Source organism: Heteronotia binoei, chromosome 2, assembly GCF_032191835.1.
Source record: "Heteronotia binoei isolate CCM8104 ecotype False Entrance Well chromosome 2, APGP_CSIRO_Hbin_v1, whole genome shotgun sequence".
In the NCBI taxonomy this organism is placed as follows: domain Eukaryota; kingdom Metazoa; phylum Chordata; class Lepidosauria; order Squamata; family Gekkonidae; genus Heteronotia; species Heteronotia binoei.
Genome location: NC_083224.1, coordinates 168,584,514 through 168,603,738, shown reverse-complemented (window position 1 = coordinate 168,603,738; position 19,225 = coordinate 168,584,514). Strand labels below are relative to the sequence as shown.

Below are 19,225 nucleotides of genomic sequence, written 5' to 3'. Positions count from 1 at the left end.
TGGTGCCCAGAAACATGGGGATGCAAATTCTCCCATTTACAGTTGGCAGTGGTACAATATAGGAGCAGTTTAGCAATGTGATCTGCTGTTTGCATAAACTAAGGTTGGTTTCACAGTGCCCTCTCTCCAACCCTTAGACAGAATAGACAGTGACTCCCGTTGGCTGTGTCTTTTGTGAATCTGGAAGGTACAGGCTGGATGTTTCTTGGATTAAACATGTTCTGTTGAAGACATAAATTGTGTTTGTGTGGGCCCCTTAACTGTGGCTGATCTTACTCTTCTGTTGGCTTATGTTAGGCTCCGATAATGTTCTGATCACTCAATGAAGCCTAATGTAGGTAGCTCCACATGTCTGTCTGCAGCTGACTGCCCTGCTTCAAAGAGACCCATTTGTTGTCTGCATCATGTCAAATAATAAGCATTTCTTTAGATGTATCCAAAGTAGGAAACTAGCCAGAGAGGCAGTTGAGACTGCGGATGACAAAATAATTAAAGGATTGCTAAAGAAAGATGGGGAGATGGCAGAGAAGCAAAATGAATTATTTGCATCTGTGTCCCCTGTGGGGACTGTGCACCATGTACCAAGGCCAGAGAAACTATTTTCAGGAAGGGAGTCTGAAGAACTGAGTCAAATTTAGTTGATGACAGGTCAACTAAATTTCCAAACCTATTAGGGAAATTAAAAACCAGTCAATCTCCTTCAGGTCCTGATAGTATACATAGGAGAGTTTTTAGTGAAGTCAAATATGAAATTGTTGATCTACTAACCAGTATGTGTAACTTGTCACTAAATTTAGCTGCTATACCAGAAGACTGGAGAGCAGCAAACATTACACCAATTTTTCAAAAGTGGTCCATGGAGGAATCAGGAGATTACAGGGCAGTTAGCCTAATGTCTGTCCCATCATATCACTACAAACACATTAGTACAAACTGATATGAATGACAGAATTGCTAGGCACATAGAAGAACAAAGCCTGTGGAGGGAAAACCAGCATGGCTTTCTGCAAAAGGAAGTCCTATCTCCCCAACCTTTTGGAGGCTTTTGAAAAGGTACCTCACTTTTCAACTCTTGAGTAAGCTTAGTAGTCATGGGATAAGAGGGTGGGTCCTGTTATGGATTTAAACATTGGTTAAATGAAAAAAAGCAGAGAGTAGGAATAAATGGGCAGTTCTGTCAATGGAGGGAAGTATGCAGTGAGATCCCACAAGGATTGATATTAGGACTAGTGGTATTTAATTTGTTCGTACATGATCCAGAACTGAGTGTGAGCTGTGTAGTGGCCAGATTTGCAAATTACACATGGGATGGTGAAAACCAAGGCTGACTGTGAAGGGCTCCAAGAGGATCTCAGCAGATTAGAGGAGTGGGCAACAATGTCTTAGATAAAGTTCATTTTAGTGAAGTGTAAGGTGATGCACACTGGAGCAAAAAAAAAAAATATCCCAACTTTTGAATATACACTAATGGGGTCTGAACTTTCTGAGATTGAGAGGGAAAGAGACTTTGGGGTCATTGCCCCCCCAGTCGGAATGAAGAAGCAGACACAAGTGTTGGGTTTAAAACCGGGCCGCTTTATTAAAACACTAAATAACTGTAACTGGCAGGGGGGGTGAAAACCTGACCAGACAAGCCCTGGGGTCAACCCCGGACCCTGCCTTGTCCAAAGGGCGAGCCACCCTGCCCCCAGCACAAGCCCGCCAAATTCGGGTTGTAGCTGAGCGGCCAGGCCTCGAGCCACCACCATCCGGGCCGGCATCAATCCCCGTGGAAAGATCCGCCCAGGTGAGGCTCCCTGTGATCTGCAATCCCCACACTGAGCCGTGTAGCCCATCTACGGTTCATACAGACCACCGCACCAACGGTGCTAGGCCATAGGTGCTCCCCTGGAAAACCCTGTGGCCAACCTCCTCTAGCCTGCGACCAAGACAACTACCGCTAACAATTCCTAACCTACAAGGCAGTACAAGGTAGGCGAAAAACACCCCCACATAAGCCAATTGTGTGGAAGCGAAAAAATTCCTACCTGGCCCCTAAAAAGGCAACTGGCAAACGCCTGTACTGCCAGAGGGAGGGTGGGTGGGCAGAGAGCCAAAACAAACTGCGTGGCAGGAGGGCGGGAGCCGGGGCTTCCCCGCCCCAGCAAACACCCCTATGTCGGGTGATGCTGCTCCTCCCTCCTTCTGGGAGGGGCAAAGACGGCCCCCAGCCTCAATTCCTGCAAGCAGGCTCGGCTGGGTAAGGGCCGGACCTAGTGCATAGTACTGGTGTACCGGTGAAAAAGGCAAACTCTGTGCTGGGGATTATCTGGAAAAGGGATCAGACTAGGGGAACTAAGTAGCTTAAGGGGTTGGAGCACCTTTCCTAGGAATAAAGACTGAAAACAGATGACTAATGAGACACATGGTAGAGGTTTATAAAATTATGGATAGGGTATAGGCAATGGGCATAGAGAACATTTTCTCTCCTGAAATGTTAGAATTTGAGATTATCCAGTAAAGCTGATGACTGTGAGGAGATGGCAAGGGAGGTGCAGCCCCTTGAAGGTGAGGAGGCTCCAGGTGCAGGGGAGGGTGATTTAAATGCACAGGTTCAGGAGGTTGGGGGGCAGATAGCAGAGGAGCTGCAGAAGCGCAGACAGAGAAAGGGAGCGAGAACTGCGACTGTCTCAGGAAAATGAAGGAATAAGCACTGCAGCAGAAAGACTGTGAGTCCGGGTTGTCTGTTCCTTCACAGTGGCCAGTAGATTCAGAATATATCAAAGGAAATACTCCTTTACTCAATGAGTGATTAAAATGTGGAATTCGCTGCCAAAGGAGATTAGATTGATGAAAGATAGGTCTATTAGTGGCTACTAACCATGGTGACTAAAGGGAACCTCCACATAAAGGGACATTAAACCTTTGAATACTAGTGCCGGGAGGCAACATAAGGCTAAGGCCTTAGCCTCTATGCACTGCTGTTGGATCTTGAGAGAAACTGGTTGGCTACTCTGTGAGACAGGATGATGAACTAGGAGGATAGCTCCAGAGGCTCTTCTTATGTTCTTATGTGTGCTACTACTTCCTTAGCTGGTTAGTATGGAATTTCCTTCCTCTGTCTCCTCTCTTTTTCTGCCTTGGCTGGGTTACTTGGATATACTTACTCTTAGTTCTGCAAATTTTAGTCTGGATTCCACTGAACAATCCCTTTTCATGTGGAACTCTGGTAAGGCAATGCACTGAAAAGTCTAAACTTTTTTTTTAATTTTATAGATCCACCCAAAGCTGTCGTCTCCCCTAAAAACCAGTCATTTACCAAAGGATCTGAGGTATCCATCAGCTGCTCTGCAACAGGTTACCCAAAGCCAATGATCGTTTGGACTCACAATGATATGTTTATCATGGGCTCTCACAGGTACACAGACTGTACCTCTCCATATCTTTTTTTTTGGAAGAAAAGTTCATGATTTTTAGTGAAAAAAATGTAATTGAAAATGTTGACTACAGATGATTTTTTTATTCTTTATGGTTTTAATGTTTACTGTTTTATGGATCTGTTTTGCTGCCCTTTTGTGAGCATTTCAGTTTTAGCTGCTAGTGTTTGCTGTTGCCATTGTTTTTATTAATTTAATTTAATTTTTTAATTGATTTTATCTTACTGTTAATTGCCTGGTGAGTTATTTTAACAACAGACAGGTGCCATGGAAATGGCCTAATGTAAATAAATAAATATGTGCAATGAGATAGCATGAACAAAGAGTCCCATTTCAAGTTTCTAAATAAGGCTGGCCTAACAAACATCAATAGAAATATGCCATTCCTAATCAGCACTGAATTATATTCTTTTGGATTATCGACGATGCACCCTAGTTGTTTGGTGGGAGACAGACACTAATGGTGTTTTCCACCTGACGTGCTGGTGGTCCAATAAGAAATGCTTTGAGGAAGGGCAGAGGAGAGCCAAGGATATTTGCCAGAAGCAGGAAAGGAACAGGATAATAAACTTGCTTTTACCAGTAAAATGTGCTACAGAGCAGTAGTGCTTTCTGAGGACTGGACTGAAGGCTTATAGAAACAATGGACTTTAGAAATGCTTTTTAGAAAATGTTCTTTTGTTGGGCACGAAATGAAGCTATATTGTCTAGCTAGACAGAAAATCAACCAACTCCTTATGAAGTTCATTGATACTGAGTGAAAGGTGGGATGTGTGCAGTTATGCAAAAATATGATTTATTTATTTGTATATAATAATTATTATGATCATATTAAAATATCTGGACCCTGCCTTTTTTACTTGGTTTAAGGCAGCTTTTTAAAAATTACAAATCAAAAGCAAATAAACTAATAACCCAAAATGCATCCCACCTTAAAGATGCCTTCTGTTCATCAAAGAAGATTGCAGATTTATACCCCGCTCTTCTCTTTGAATCAGAGTCTCATAGCCCATCAAATCCTTGGCGAACAAAACAAGGTTTAGATCCTGAAGATCTAAAGAAATAAGGGCTTATGTATTTTTCATCTTTGAAATATGTGATAGGCATACATGAAAATTGATTCTTGAATGCTGCAGAGTTGCAAGACTTTTCAATAATGACATAAAGGTTGCTTCTGTATGGGGAGGAGGGCAATTTCCCATTGTGGCTTCTGCACGGGGTGAGTCCCCATTCTTTCCCCCCTTGCCTGCCATTTTTTCTCCCCTTCAAAGGTTTTTTGGATCAGTAGTACATATATTACTACAGTGTCAAACCTAATTTTAGAAACCTTGCAAAAAGCCTGTTGGCAATGGGCTGGGTGTGGAAATGGTGCAAGGTGTGGGTGGGGAAGGTGAGGAAATTCATGCCTTCCTCTCCATGGTTTCCCCAAAGCCTTTATGAATGTAATCATTCATGAAAGTAGCAGGTGTGGGAAAGATTGTAATTGAGGCAGGAAAAGCCTGGAAGGGGGATGACCAGACAGTGATGTTGTGCTGAAACTCTAAAAGGAATTGCTGCTGTTTGGGGTGGCGTGTGGTGCAAAACCCAAGTTTGTCATTGTAACAGCCAGTTTTTGAAGATGCTTTGTTGACACACAGGTATAGGCTCACTCCTGAAGGCACCCTGATTATCAGGAATGCAGTCCCCAAAGATGCAGGACTGTATGGCTGTTTGGCTAGTAATACTGCTGGAACTGTCCAGGAGACATCGGTCCTCATGTATATTGGCAAGTATAAGAAGGAACAGTGTTATGTCAATTGCTTTCTTTGATATGTGCTATGCATAATTACTCAGAAAGCTGAATAATCAGATAATTGGTCTATCTAGGCCTTTGTTGTTTTTATGGCAGTGGTTCTCAGCCTCGCTACTTAAGATCCCTTTTTACGTGACAGTCCTATAACTCAGACCTGTACCTTCTACAGATTACTCAGCAATGGCCCTCCCCGTTTATTCTTTATAAACACATGGATATACATATGAGTACTACAGGCTGAGTCCAGTGTTCTGTCAGTAGAAGGAACTCAAATGTTCTCTCCATTCCCCTTCCCCAGCAGTTCATTTTGACCCGAGAAAGGGGGTTCCTTAGGTCATGGGACCCATGTAGATAAACAGGTATGTGGGTTGGGGGGAAGGAGAAAGGAGAAGGCAAAATTGCTTTTCCTTCTCTCTTTTGCAAGCTTAGACCCACCAATACAAGAAGGGAGGCAATTTCATCCCTTCCACCTTTCTCGTACCATGGCAATGAATTTGTGGGATCTAAGCCTGTATTGCTAAAACTAACCCTTAATTTTAAACTATGTTTTAAAGTTTGCACAGAACCTCAGTTTCTCATGTTTCTTTTCAGAAAGTCCAAAGCTGACTGTTGTCAAAAAAGAACTTCTGATTGCTCTTGGAGACACAACTGTAATGGAATGCAAAACCACTGGAGTTCCACCTCCTCAGGTTAAATGGTTTAAAGGTACCTATCAGCTCTACTATGCTGGGTCTAAGTGATTCACTTGACAGTTTCCCCCAGGAGATAAAATTGCAGCACTCATGGATACTTGAGGACAGGTATCATAGACCTTCTAACTTGGAAAAACCATCGCTCTATGAATGGACTACTTCATGAATATGAAATATTCCCTCCTATTCATGCAGTAATCTACTAATATTAATGAAAAATAATTCCCACTATTACTGCATCAAAATTTGTGGAAGTTCATGGTGGCTCTTCAGTTCATGAAGATTGCTTTGCGAACCACAGACTGGCCAAAATTTATGACAAACTTTAGTTCGTGAGCTGGTTCATGCCTATCCCTAGACGTGAATGCTGAAGTAAATCCTCTTGCAAACACTACAGCAAGTGTTACAGCACATACCAGTTGAGTTTCTGACTAGTACACTATAATGCTTACATCCTGCTACCAACCATCACATTCATCTGTAAATCTATAGTGAAGCAGTATTACTGTCTCAAACAGTTATACTGTATCAAATAGCAATGACTTTGTTATTCAATGTGTGGGAAAGTGAGTGAAAAAAGTATTTTATTAACTCTTTGCTGTTATTACCCTTACCTGCGTCTAGGAGATTTAGAGTTAAGGGCATCGGAATTTCTTATTATTGACGTCCTTCGGGGACAATTGAAAATCCAGGAAACACAGGATCTGGATGCTGGTGACTATATGTGTGTTGCAACCAATGCTGCAGGGAGCGCATCTGGCAAAATCACTCTCGACGTTGGCTGTAAGCATCATGGCTTCAGAATTAAGACTTGCAAATTTTGTGAGCTTGTATAAAAATAAACACATCTGCATGCATTTTATTGATTAGCATGTTCTGTTGGCTGGGGCTGGAAGAGGCTGGCGTGCAAGAGGGAAGCACTCAAGTTCCTTATTTTCCTCTTGGGCTTGTAGCCTCTCATGCTGTTTTCAAAGCTGCTCCTGAGGATCCGTGATCTTTTGTAGCATCTTTTTAGATAGCATGAGATGCAGCCATGAAAAGAAGGGCCAGAACACCCTGTGCCCAATGTGTTTGTGGAGCACCGTGTGTGACTTTTTGGATCTCAGCCAATTTTAACACAGTGTTCATATATTCTGGGCATAGACTATGGGGTAGAAGGGGACTGATATGCACAGCTGCAGTGCCAAACAAAATACAATTTCCTAACGCTGCTGGAAATCAAATGAACCTGTGTCTATTACAAGCAAAACACAATCCGTGCTAGGACATATTGGAGCAACTGGGCTAAATTTATCTTTTATAGTCCCTTATATCTAAGGTTGCCAGGCAGCCAGCAGGAGGATTGGGGGCAGGGACATGTTTGTGTAATGTTGTTGACATCATCAACATTACTATGTCTCTTCTGGGTACATCCCAGCAATGACATACCAGTACAGTGGCTGGTAGCATTTAATCTTGGACATAGCCCCCTATTAGATGGTAGCTGGACCATTTGGCAGAGGAGATGATTCCTTTTTAGGACAGGAGAGTTCTGGCTCCTTCTTTCCCCATGGCATGCCTGTGATGTCATTTGACTTCCGGACATTTACTTGCAGCTTATTGGGTCTCAAATTGTCACCTGGGATAAAAGGTGAGACCTGGACCTGGAAAGCTTGAAGGCCATTGCTTTATATGGTACTTTGAAATGTGAAAAATACTTTAAATCAAAAGTTTCTCTTTTCAACTGCCCTCTGAGAGATTTTGTTATTGATTTCATTCTACAAATAGAGGTGTGAGGCTGAGATCTAATGATATGCTTGTCTAAGAACATTTAATACTTACATGACTGAGCAATGATTTGAATTAAAATCTTTGTGTCCAAACACAACATTTCATTCACAGGGTCATGCTGAATCATGAGCCAACTATTTGAATACTGTAAGAGATAAAACTTGGAGATCTTGATTCAGCCAATTTATGTTGCTTATGAAGTTCTAAAATAATATTACCGCTTTTGGATTTCTCCTCCCCCCCTCTCTGACAGCACCTCCCGTTTTCACACAAGAGCCCAGTGATGAATCGATGGACCTTGGCTCAAATGTGACACTGGCTTGCTATGTTCATGGTTACCCAGAACCAAAGGTGAAGTGGCAACGCATGGACGGTGCCCCACTTTTCTCAAGACCCTTTGCTGTTAGTTCTATCAGCCAACTCCGAACAGGCGCCCTTTCTATTAACAGTAGGTAGAACAAATAAAGTAAATAAGATACACTGTAATACTGAATTGATTGTCACTTTGCATGCTATGATTTTTAGACAAAGAAGTACCTCTTAATCACACTTGCTGCTCTATCCAGGACTGTATACTCATCTTCTTGCTGTACCCATACTTTTTCTGTTGTTGCATCCCCTTTTGGAATGGGCTACTGAAGGAGAGCAGCAGCGCTATCTCACTGGAATTGTTTAGAAAGACCATTAACCTTGTTCTGTTTTCAAGGGCTTTTAATAGGGGTTGCCAGATCTGGATTTGTAAATCCTGATGTTTTGGAGGTGGAGCCTGGAAAGGGCAGTGGTTGGGGACAGGAGGGACCTCAGAGGAATATAATGCCACATAATCTACCTTTCAAGCAGCTGTTTTCTCCAGGGGAACTGATATCCATAGTCTTGAGATCAGTTGTAATTCTGGGAGATCTCCTCGTGCTGGTTAATCTTTATACACTGGTCAGTTCATAAGAAAGCTAAAAAGACATACAATTTTCCGGAAACAGCATGACACAGATCTGCAAGGCTTACAAGAATATAAATATACACAGGATTTTTTTTGTAGCAGGAACTCCTTTGCATATTAGACCACACCCCCTGGAGCTAATCCTCCTGGAGCTTAGGTTCTATACTAGAGGCCCTGTAAACTCTTGGTGGATTGGCTACATCAGGGGTGTGTGGCCTAATATGCAAAAGAGTTCCTGCTACAAAAAAAGTCCTGAATATATAAGAACTTCCCACATTACAATTTTAGCCTCAGGAAGAAGCAATGTATGAAAGCATGCTTGTGGAAGGACTTAAAGTCATAAATCTGGGTAGAGCCCTGTCTAAAGAGGTGTAGATTTTGCACTCTTCAGCAGCCTTTCAAATTGTATCATGCTTGCTTTTCATAATTGATTATCTTGTTTTGGAGAAGTAAATGATATTACATCTATTTCTTACTGTTGCTCTGCTCACAGTGTGTATACTGGAGGGCATACTGTGACAGTGTGGTGAATGGATAATTATATTAATATTTGGGTAAATTTTGGGAAGGTATAGATCCATTAAGTTAAGAATTCAAATAGTTTATTCCATTAAGTATATATCTAAATGCTTTTGTTTGGCCTCATCTTGTGAAGAAGAAAAGTATATGACAATTTTTCATAAACTGAAACAAACCACCAAGTATTGTTACTGTACGTAGCCTCTTGTAATTTTTGTCACATACATCAAATAAAAACGAATGGAAGTTGTTCAGCTGCAGTCCTCTGGATTCCTTGAGGTTTTTTTGCGATAAAATAATATTTGTCAGTCTGTCTGTCTGTCTCTCGGACTATCTATCTATCATCTATCTTTATGCTGTTGAATATTTGCACAAAAATTCTCAAGCAACCCAGAGAACTTCAGCTAAGCAACTTCCATTCATTTCTTTTTGATGCACAGTATATATATACAGAATTTACCAGGTATACAAATACACACATATATCGGCACTGATCATTTTACTAGTGCAAAGCTAATGTTCTTATTCTATCTTGTTTTTATTCTATCTTGTTTTTACTAAATTATGGTTTAATGGTATTTTAATTGTTTAAACTGAAATTGTTTTAATTATTGTGTTGTAAGCCGCCCTGAGACACCTAGGTGAGAAGGGCGGGGTATAAATCTTAATATAAATAAATAAATAAATAAATAAATAAAAATGTGCTAATCCTTTTGTTTTGTTTACTTTTACTATCTAATTTTAGATTTGTGGGTTAACGATGAAGCAACCTATATCTGTGAAGCTGAAAACCAGTTTGGGAAGATCATCTCACGGCCAGCTACCCTTACAGTGACAGGGCTTGGTAACTGTCTGATGGTTTGGGTTTCATGCTGGTTGGCTTACCTGACTTCTAGCCAACTCCAATATTGGATCTAGAACAGAAGTAAAAATTTCCCAGTGTCTTTCTGTGCAGAGGCTGTTGCGCAACAAGTATAATAGTACTATATGAAATTTACATTTGAGATAAACCCACCTTGGTTATTACTGCTCAGTTGGAACACATATGAACACATGCAGCTGCCTTCTACTTGAATCAGATCATTGGCCTCCCAAGGCCAATATTGTCTACTGGCAGCTGCTCTCCTAGTTCTCAAGCTGAGGTCTTTCCCTCTTCCAACATCTGATTTTGTACAGTGATGTGGACGGAACCTGGGATTGCATACAAAGCCGATTCTCTGCCACTGAGCTTTGGCCCAGCCCCCTAAGTTACTGGGAAGTTGAAAGACATTTGGAAAGCAGAGCAAAAACATTGTCCCATTTTGTTATGTAACTAGATTTCTTTCAACATGCCATTCCAATTTTTTTTTAAAAAAATAAATAAATAAAACATCCTAAAATTCACAGAGAGCATATATAAATGATTTAGACGATGAAAAGAACAAATATAAGATCAGCCCAAGTAGCTTGTTGTTTTTGAAGTTGATAATCTGATTCATCAAATGTATTAATTAAATCTCAAATATATCTTTGGTTTTGATGTAGGACAGACCTGGTTGCAATATGCTTTTTGCATTTTTATCCGAATATGCAATTTTTATAGTGTGTACTCTCACTACCTCTGTCTCTTTAATAGTCACCCCTCTTATTGGAATGAGTCCAGCAGCAGCTAATGTAATAGAAGGTCACCAGCTCACTTTGCCATGTGTGCTGTTGGCAGGAAACCCCATCCCAGAGCGAAAATGGATTAAAAATGGGGTGACGGTAAGAGAGTTTTATTTATCTTGCACCATTTTCTACTTGCTACTTGCAATGTAGAAAGGTATAAGCTTGAATTCTGCAGTAAATCTCCATTAATGGAAGGCACATGCCCATCAGTGGAATGGAACTTCCTTCATCTCCCCCTCCTGCTGGAGCCTGAAATTCCCCCTGAACTGCTGTTTTTGGAGGACAGGCGACCCCCCAGGAACAACATGATGGATGAATTAAAGATCTGAAGCAGGAGCAGAGAAGTGGTGAAAATCACCCTCTCTTTTCCATAAGTGGAATTTTACTGTGGGATTTAATTAGAGAGTTTCAAGAGAGCCAGTGTGATGCAGTGGTGTTGACTGGTGACCTGGGTTCAGAACTATAGCTAAAAAATCTGTGAAGTGATATTGGAGAAGTCTTTATTTCTCAGTGTAGGAACCTCACAAGGCTGTTATATGGATAAGATCAAATAGCTGCCCTCAGCTCTTTGTGGAGAAAGGCAGAATTCAATCAATTTTAAGTAATGACCTGAGTTTTATTAAAGCGTTTGAAGGTTTGCACTGACCTTCCTTCCCTCCTGAAATAATGACATCTGCTCAGCTTCTAGTTGTGATTACTGGGGCCATTTCACATGTACAAGTGAATCATTAATTGACTTGCAACTGAATGTGTAAAATCATTCCATTTAGGTATCCTTTGTCCCATGAAAATTATTTATCTGTTAGAATTTTCAAATGATGCAGCCACAGGGAATGGCACAAGTCATGTGGATCTTTCCAATGGAATCAACATTGTGGAACAATATAGATTCCTTGGCTTATCTATATTTTAAATATTTTCCCAGCTGTTTAAGATCAGCTCAGAGATTGGAGACAGGGTGGGGAGAACATCTAAAGAACACTTGAAAAGTGTGGCATTTTGGGGTGTTGTCCAATGATATAAAAGTTCTATCTCCTTTGCTATTCCTCATTCACACAAGCAAGTCACTGTTAGATTCCACAATAACCAAGCTCTCTCTCTCTCTTTCATCTGATCTAATCTATCATCAAAAAGGCTTATTATTCTATTTTCTGAAGATAGCCCGTTGTTCTGACTTCTGTTTTGATGATAGATCCAGGTAGGCAGCCATGTTGATCTGAAGCCACTGGATTCTAACTTTATTCTGTGATTTCTGTTTTGTATCAGATTGAGCCGATCTCCACTTTAGCCCTGTCAACAATGTCTTTACTATGGAGATCAAGTAGATGCTGTTTTATCACACAGGAAGAATAGGGAAGGCACAAGAGTTTTCCTTTCCATCCAAAGAGCAAGATGGATAACCCCTGTTAATATTTAGCCATATGGATTAATGGAACATTCTTTGTGGTAAAGCCAGTAACCTGGCAGCAGGGTGTTTTAGGCAGCCGACACAGATTTCCAGTTGCACAAGCCTGTCACGGGGAGAGTACATGTGTATGTACACCCTGGCCATCATAAACTGCATTCACATTGGATCATCTTTTGGCATTTGATAGAGCTTTCTGAGGTAATTTCTGGCTAAACTTCAACTGTCATGTACAGGGTGTTGTGAGAAGCTCTTGAGAGGGTAGAAGGAAGGCTCTCTGTGTCCCATGAGTAAGAAAAATGCTACCTATTTATTTCTCCTCAGTGGCTTCGAAGAATATTGGCTCAGCATCCACACAATTACAGGATTTGGGAGCTTTAGATTTCTTTTTGGCTGCTGCAGCTGCTTGCTTCTTGTGCTTGTGTATAACCTAAATAGCATAATTTCTTCCACTTCCCCTCCCTTTTGCTGAGAGAAAGAGGTGTTAATTCCTCTGGAAAGCAATACTTACCTCCTGTAGTTACTAAGTAGGTGTCAAATTCTTCACTCCAAGGGAAAACTCACAGTGGATTCTATTCACCCAGAATGCTCTGTGTAGTGAGTCAACCTGCTGAGGACAGCTTGGTTTTGCCTTTTTCTTCCAGTTCTGAGGTCTTCATGGTGTGCCTTCACTTTTTAAAATGTTGTGTCGATGCACACAAACTCATTATAAATTCTGTTAAACTTTACAGCTTTGTTCAGTCTAACCATGGGCATGTACAAATGATCCTTTGATCTTTCTGGAAATCTCCTCCCCCCTCTCTGCTCCCCCCTGCCCTTACTGAAGTTGTACTCATGGACCTATCTTGTTGGGGCAGAAGTCTGTAACCTTCAAGTTTAGTTTACATTTGCCAGAATTTAACTTGGAGAGCTAACAACAGGGCATAGTGACCAAGCTTTTCCCTTGATGTTGACTCCTGGCACTGATATGCAGAGGTTTACAGCTCATGAATGTGAAAGTTCCCTATGGCTAGTAGCTGCTGATGGATCTATCCTTCATGAATCTGTATAATCCCCTTTTAAAAGCTATCTGTACCTGTGGCCATCACTACATTCTTTGGTAGTGAATTTTGTATTCTAAATCACTCCATGAGTAAAGAAGTATTTCCTGTCACCTGCCTGGAGTCTATTAGTCAGGCCTCAGATTCAGTGGGAGCTCACAGGAGCGCAGTTCCTGAACTTTTCTGAGAGTTCCACCTCCTCCTTCTGAAAGTTCCACCTCCTTGTCCATTGAATAGTATGTATAGCTGCAGAACAATCCCTGAATGAGCTCCACTATCTATTTTTCTACAAAATGACGCCTGCTATTAGTCATCAGTTTAGATCAGTTCAGCTGGTTGGTACTGTTACTGACTTTTTCTGATGAGTCTCAAGAATAAATTCCATTGATTTAGCAAATTGATTTAGATTATGATGATAAATTCTTAAGCATTGTGATTTGTCAGGGCCGGATCTAGGGGAGGGCAGAGGGGGGTGCTTGCCCTGTGCGCCAATGGAGGGGAGGGCGCCAAATTGAGTATGGGACCATAAGATAGAATGGCCCATAAGGGGGCATCATTTTTTAAATTTTGCCCCCCCCCTCAAAAAACATGTAGATCCGGTCCTGTGATTTGTAAGGTAACTTACATGGAAAATAAGCACTTAGTCTATATGTTGTGCTATTCTGTGTTGATATACCATCTTTACATTGCTAACAAGTTGTAGCATTGGCTGCACAATTTAGCTTCTTAAGAATTCTAGTATACAGTTGCAAAGATATTCTTGAAAGCCTGAGAGCAGTGTCTGGTGGAAACAGAGAAGTCAGATGGCACTCAACAGGTGGGACTACACAAGCAATGAAAGAAACAAAATTATGAAAAATAGCTTGTCACAAAATCTTATTTACTTTGGTGTAGAAATTTGACCTTTTTTTGAAGTGCAAAAGCCCAAACCATTGATATCCAGCCTAGACCTAGCAGAGAAATAATCGGCTTCCTCCTCTCCCAGTTGGTCCAGAATCCATATATTAGCGTACGCAGTGATGGAAGCCTATACCTTGAAAGGGTTCGACTGCAGGATGCTGGTGATTACACATGCATGGCAAGCAATGTTGCCGGGACAAACAACAAAACAACTACCGTCAGTGTCTTTGGTGAGAGAACCACTCAGTGTTTCTATAAATTTGTAAGATACGAATATTTTTGGAATTCGAGGAGACAATATTGAATAGAAAATAGTGTGTACCGTCAGATGTATGAAAGAGCCTTTTGTATACAGAATAAATTATCTGAGTGTAATTTAGATTTTTTTTAAAATAAACAAAACTCTGGAGGTTTTTAAATCTTGTATTTGAACTGTTTTTACAAGCAAAATGGCTGCTCTGCATGCAGAAGCAATTGTTTGGATCTCACCAACATCCAATGAGAGTTGTAAGCCATTTTAGTTACAGGGTGGAATTGACAGAGGAACATGTGGACAAAACCAACATGCCTTTTTAAAAAATGAGCAAAAAAAAAAAGTTACACAGCTTGCAAAAAAGATTTTCCTCTACCCGAAATGTCTTCAAGCACTGATAGCTTCTGCAGACTCAATTTCTTTATTCATAAAACAGAGATATAAGTGCTGCCTAAGAAGGTTTGGTAGTGGATAAAAGGAAGCATCAACAGAAGGGAGTGCAGGACTTAAAAGAAATGAGATGTTTGGAAGGTTTGGGTATTTTTAAAAATACCTTTGAGAGTGGCATGTCTGCTCACAGAGTGTGAAGAGACGATTTACTTGGTAGTGATCCATCTGCGTTTCAGCAGCCTCAGCTTTGTGTGAGGTTACAGCTGTTGTATTCCTCATGAGCTGAAAATCTCCTTTCATGCAAAATTCATCAAGGGATGTATGTTTGGAGCTTACCTACAAAAATTGCTGAAGCATCCTTTTTCACTTTACAAAAGGGACCTTGTCCAGGTCGACGTTTGTCAGTGGGGGTTTTTTTTGTAACTGAAGGTCCTTTCTTGATCAGCACTTTGGAGCTATATCGCATCATGAGGGACTGCAGAGACAAGATTGCAGGAGCTTATGATGGCAAGATGTGTTGGATTTATTATCATAGTAAATACATAACAACAAGCAGTTCTGCTTCTAAACCCCTCAAAGTGGTTTTGCTTCTGCATAATCAAAGATGGGGCATGTCCTGTAGAAGAGAATAGGTCCAAGGGCTCGCCTACAAGTGCTTTTGACAACTGGTGCAGAATGATAAAAGGGAGTTGCAGATTCAAAGCTAATCACAGTTATAATCTCATTGGATGGCCTTGGAAAGCCGCTATTGTTCAGCTCTCCCATCTGTACTGTGGGAATGATTATGATTGCCTTCTTTGCAGGATTAATTAGCATTAATTCAAGAACTGTTGCAAAAATGTTTGTGCAATGTTTTGATTCCTTTGTATTTATACAGCAGCACTATTCCTAAGTAGTAGCATTCTTTTTCAAACATCATCATATTTTTGAAGGCTTCTACATTATGTTTGTGAGATATCAGGCGGTCAACCAAGTGTTACAAATTATGTTTGTTACATGTACCTAAACTTTTCATCATCAACAATGCCAGACATATGTGCTATTAGGAAAGGTCCATGTTAGAAAAGTACTCTACAGATATTAGAAAAATGTTTAGGAATAAATCAGCTTTTCATCTCTGTGTTTTAACAGATCACAGAGCATCTTAGAGAACCTAATTTAAATCCTTTTATTTTTGGAGAACATTTTTTTTTGGGGGGGGGGGGGTGTTGTTACTGGAAACTTTCCATGGTTTTCTCAAGGGACCATAGATTGGATTCTACAGATCCATCCCATTGCTAGCAGTGCCTTCCTCCAGCACGATGGTCCGGCCCCTACCCAGCCGAGCCTGCTCGCAGGAATATAGGCTGGGGGGCCGTCTTTGCCCCTCCCGGAAGGAGGGAGGAGCAGCATCACCCGACATACGGGTGTTTGCTGGGGCGGGGAGTTGGGGCTTTATAAGCCCCGGCTCCCGCCCTCCTGCCACGCAGTTTGTTTTGGCTCTCTGCCCACCCACCCTCCCTTTGGCAGTACAGGCGTTTGCCGGTCGCCTTATTAGGGGCCAGGTAGGAATTTTTTCGCTTCCACACAATTGGCTTATGTGGGGGTGTTTTTCGCCTACCTTGTACTGCCTTGTAGGTTAGGAATTGTTAGCGGTATTTGTCTTGGTCGCAGGCTAGAGGAGGTTGGCCACAGGGTTTTCCAGGGGAGCACCTATGGCCTAGCACCGTTGGTGCGGTGGTCTGTATGAACCGTAGATGGGCTACACGGCTCAGTGCAGGGATTGCAGATCACAGGGAGCCTCACCTGGGCGGATCTTTCCATGGGGATTGATGCCGGCCCGGATGGTGGTGGCTCGAGGCCTGGCCGCTCAGCTACAACCCGAATATGGCGGGCTTGTGCTGGGGGCAGGGTGGCTCGCCCTTTGGACAAGGCGGGGTCCGGGGTTGACCCCAGGGCTTGTCTGGTTAGGTTTTCACCCCCCCTGCCAGTTACAGTTATTAATGTTTTAATAAAGCGGCCCGGTTTTAAACCCAACACTTGTGTCTGCTTCTTCATTCCGACTGGGGGGGCAATGCCTTCTAGTAAAGGGTCCCCCTCAGGAAGGCCCCTTACACTGGGAAGAGGAGACTACTACTGTTCGTGAAAGGATTGGCAGGATCCAACCCTATCACATGTTTTGTGTCTCCTCATCTCTTCCTCTCCCCACCCCTTAATGTGAAGGAATTCAAAATATGTAACTTGATGTCATTGTGTTAAGAGTTTCTTCTATCCGTCTCCATTGGCTTCTGCTTAATGTGATGACATCAGATGATATGTTTTGCATCACTGAACATTACTGAGAGAGGAAAAAAGATGAGGGTCCCATTGTGCTCTTGTTCTTGTCTAAAAGTAATTCAGGACACTTACTTGCATGATCACTGTTAACAGAAATAGCAGTGCATTATATAATCTGCCATATAATCTTTACGAAACACCCTTTTATGTATGTGTTCTCAGTTTTACCCATCATTCAACATGGACAGCAGATATTCAGTACAATAGAAGATATACCTGTGACTCTGCCGTGCAAAGCTAGTGGAGTTCCAAAGCCAACTATAGTTTGGTCAAAGGTAACTATGACATTTTGAGCTATTTATATTGAAAAACCAGCAAGAACTAACAATCAAACAATCAATTACAATAAAAGGGTTTATTACAAAAACCTCATAGTGGCCGCTCACTATCGAAGAGAAGAGCTTTAATATTTTAATTCTATAGTGCAGTAACATGAAAGAACGTAAATGAACATTACAAAATGAACTTTCAGCCTCTCTGGTAGAAATTTGTCCCCCAACAATTAATGTACCAGCAAGTATTGTTGATCATGCCCTCTTCTGGGTACTCCATGAAGCACTTGAGTCAGTTATTTGTTTAAAGAATTTGTACACTGCTTCTCTAGAGACTTGTTTATTAACTGTGGGAAGACCAAATGCTGGGGTGCATGGACTGTAGTCTGGCAATTCTTAAACTGTCATTTCATCTGAGCAGGTTCATCACGTTAGTATTTTTATGTTCTTCACAGAGAGGAGAGCTGATTCCTCCCAGCAATCCTAAATTTTCTGCAGGTTCTGATGGGAGTCTGTATGTAGTTTCTCCTGGAGGAGAAGAGTCTGGTGAATATATCTGTACTGCAACTAATGCAGCTGGTTATGCGACACGGAAAGTCCAGTTGACTGTTTATGGTAAGGAGAAACTAGAACCCAATGTATACAAATCTCTAGGGCAAATCTCTGAGCTTGCCTTTGGCGGGGAGGGTGGGATATAAATTAAATAAATAAATAAATTTCCATTCAAGGCTGCCAGCAAAAATCATAGTGTGGAAACATAACATAATACAGAAGTACCTCATTATAGAGATACTTCTTATGTTGGTTTGAGATACCGTTGTTTTGAAATGACAGTAATTCTGCAGTTTCCCATGGACTTTGTCTTTCTTTTAGCTACATCTACTAGGATGACTCTCTTTGAGACCTGAATGGTGGGTGACCAATCCATGGCTTAATTCAGGGAGTCAATTACTCACATAGGGTGGAGGTGCCATTTTATACCTTTAAATGCAAAATAGGATCCGGTAGAACATGGGTGGCCAACGGGAGCTCTCCAGATGTTTTTTGCCTACAACTCCCATCAGCCCCAGCCATGCTGGCTGGGGCTGATGGGAGTTGTAGGCAAAAAAAATCTGCAGAGCTCCCGTTGGCCACCCCTGCAGTAGAAGACCTGAATGTGGGGCAAATTCATGCCTCAATTTAAATGTACTGCACTATTGGTTAACTGACAACTAAATATTCTCTCCTGATATACTACTCCACAATGAAAGTCAGAGCGATCCAGTGGATAATAGATGGATGAGCTTGGACCTCGGATGTCAGAGTTCAAATCCATCCTTAGGAACTGGACCGACTGGGGTGGACTTGAGAAAAAGTTAACTGTTGGCCCCTGTTTCAGTGTCTGGTTTTACAAGTATTTCTGGCAAAGTCTTATGAATATCAAATTAAGCAGACTCTGAATATGCTCTGAGATAAAGCATTGTTGTACATACTATTACATTTCGATGTGCTGATTGTACATATATATAGCATCACACCCATACATGCACACACACACACACACACATTCTGATAACCTACGTTTTATCCTAGTGAAACCCAGAGTATCTAGGCCTGGAGATCAGCAAGGAGGTTCACTGAACAACCCACTTGAGCTTTCAGTGATAGCAGGAGAAGATGTCACACTTCCGTGTGAAGTGAAAAGTCTGCCACCCCCTATAATAACCTGGGCTAAGGAAACACAGCTTATCTCTCCTTTTTCTCCAAGGTAACAGCCATTCTATTTTTATTATTATTATTGTCTTGTTTATGTGAATTGAGGCTGCAAGCCACTTTTCTCTGTATAAGATACCAATTCCTTGTCCAAGGGTTCTTTTCCGTGAGACAGATACCTCTT

At 41.5% G+C, this 19,225-nt stretch overlaps 1 protein-coding gene across 1 annotated transcript in view; it reads left to right on the top strand.

Moving 5' to 3' along the window:
- HMCN1 (hemicentin 1) overlaps positions 1-19,225 on the top strand; it is a 286,027-nt gene that overhangs the window by 90,431 nt on the left and 176,371 nt on the right. Inside the window, exons 12-22 of the mRNA XM_060233046.1 lie at positions 3,256-3,397; positions 5,054-5,185; positions 5,804-5,913; positions 6,525-6,683; positions 7,924-8,118; positions 9,872-9,970; positions 10,742-10,869; positions 14,204-14,348; positions 17,240-17,352; positions 17,805-17,964; positions 18,922-19,096. Of these exons, the coding sequence (XP_060089029.1) occupies positions 3,256-3,397; positions 5,054-5,185; positions 5,804-5,913; positions 6,525-6,683; positions 7,924-8,118; positions 9,872-9,970; positions 10,742-10,869; positions 14,204-14,348; positions 17,240-17,352; positions 17,805-17,964; positions 18,922-19,096 (1,558 nt within the window). The remainder of the gene's footprint in view (positions 1-3,255; positions 3,398-5,053; positions 5,186-5,803; positions 5,914-6,524; positions 6,684-7,923; positions 8,119-9,871; positions 9,971-10,741; positions 10,870-14,203; positions 14,349-17,239; positions 17,353-17,804; positions 17,965-18,921; positions 19,097-19,225) is intronic.